Below are 977 nucleotides of genomic sequence, written 5' to 3' on the forward strand. Positions count from 1 at the left end.
AGAGGTAACAATTCTGTTACATGTATGCAAAAAGAAAAGAGAGATACTTAAGTATTTGCGTATTTACATTCATGTGCCAAAATATTTTCTTTAATTTTTGTTCCCCATTTGTATTTATTGCTAGATTTTCCTACCACCCGATGACACGGCACCAAATACGCAATATTATTCTTCATTACCGCATTTCCAACAGCGCGGACTGCTTTTGGTTTGCCTATCTTCGAAGCAACTTCTGCATAAGTAATAGTTGTACCTTCTAAAATAAGCGTCAAAGCTTTCCAAACTGTTATTTGGAACTCTGTACCCTTTAAAAGTACCAAAATTGAATCATTCGTAAGTACGGGTTCAGAAAAGATTTTTTCCATAATTTCGTCCGTTTCATTCGTAGTGTCTTCAATCAATTCAGAAAGCGGCCAATTATCCTTTAATTCGTTGAACGCTTCTATATTAGTTTTACTAACGAACGTTAAATGTATTACAGCTTTATCGATGTTGGTGATCCCAATTAAACAATTTCCAAAGGGTGTAGGATGAAATGCATAAATTATTTTGAAGTTTTCGTGCTTTGCTTTATATTCTTCTGACGTCATAGTTTGAAAACGAACCATCGTGATAATGAAGTTGAAATACGTCTTCAATTAAGGTAGAACACAGTACATATAGACCTAAATAATAATACAAAGAATAATTGCTTTTAAATATTATCCACTACTCTTATTGCTTTGACACGAACTTCTGACATGAAACGATCCAAGTTTCTAATTGAAACTATTCGTATTAGAATGTTTCAATTTATTTTTTACAGTCTTGTCTTTCTTCGAAATATAATACGTTACTGAAAAACGATTCAAACTTTTTGCTACATGGAACAGTTAGAACACTTTATGCGAATGGACGATATGTGAATCATTCAGGAGGATTAATATGTATAGTTAAGGTTTACACTCAATTCGTAAATTCGTAAATTTGGGATTGTA

General features: G+C 32.4%; 1 protein-coding gene across 1 annotated transcript; it reads right to left on the reverse strand.

The window, feature by feature from the left end:
• Window positions 1–47: 47 nt before the first annotated feature.
• On the reverse strand, window positions 48–695 carry LOC108572319 (bifunctional transcriptional activator/DNA repair enzyme Ada). The gene has a single exon (XM_017934531.1). It carries the CDS (start codon window positions 606–608, stop codon window positions 48–50), a length of 561 nt encoding a protein of 186 aa, XP_017790020.1. The 5' UTR covers window positions 609–695.
• Window positions 696–977: the final 282 nt, after the last annotated feature.

This window comes from Habropoda laboriosa, unplaced genomic scaffold (assembly GCF_001263275.1).
Source record: "Habropoda laboriosa isolate 0110345459 unplaced genomic scaffold, ASM126327v1 scaffold65, whole genome shotgun sequence".
Classification (NCBI taxonomy): domain Eukaryota; kingdom Metazoa; phylum Arthropoda; class Insecta; order Hymenoptera; family Apidae; genus Habropoda; species Habropoda laboriosa.

What these genes read in the sequence shown, in the direction of transcription:
- LOC108572319 (XM_017934531.1), bottom strand. Translation starts at nt 608, where the DNA reads ATGGTTCGTTTTCAAACTATGACGTCAGAAGAATATAAAGCAAAGCAC.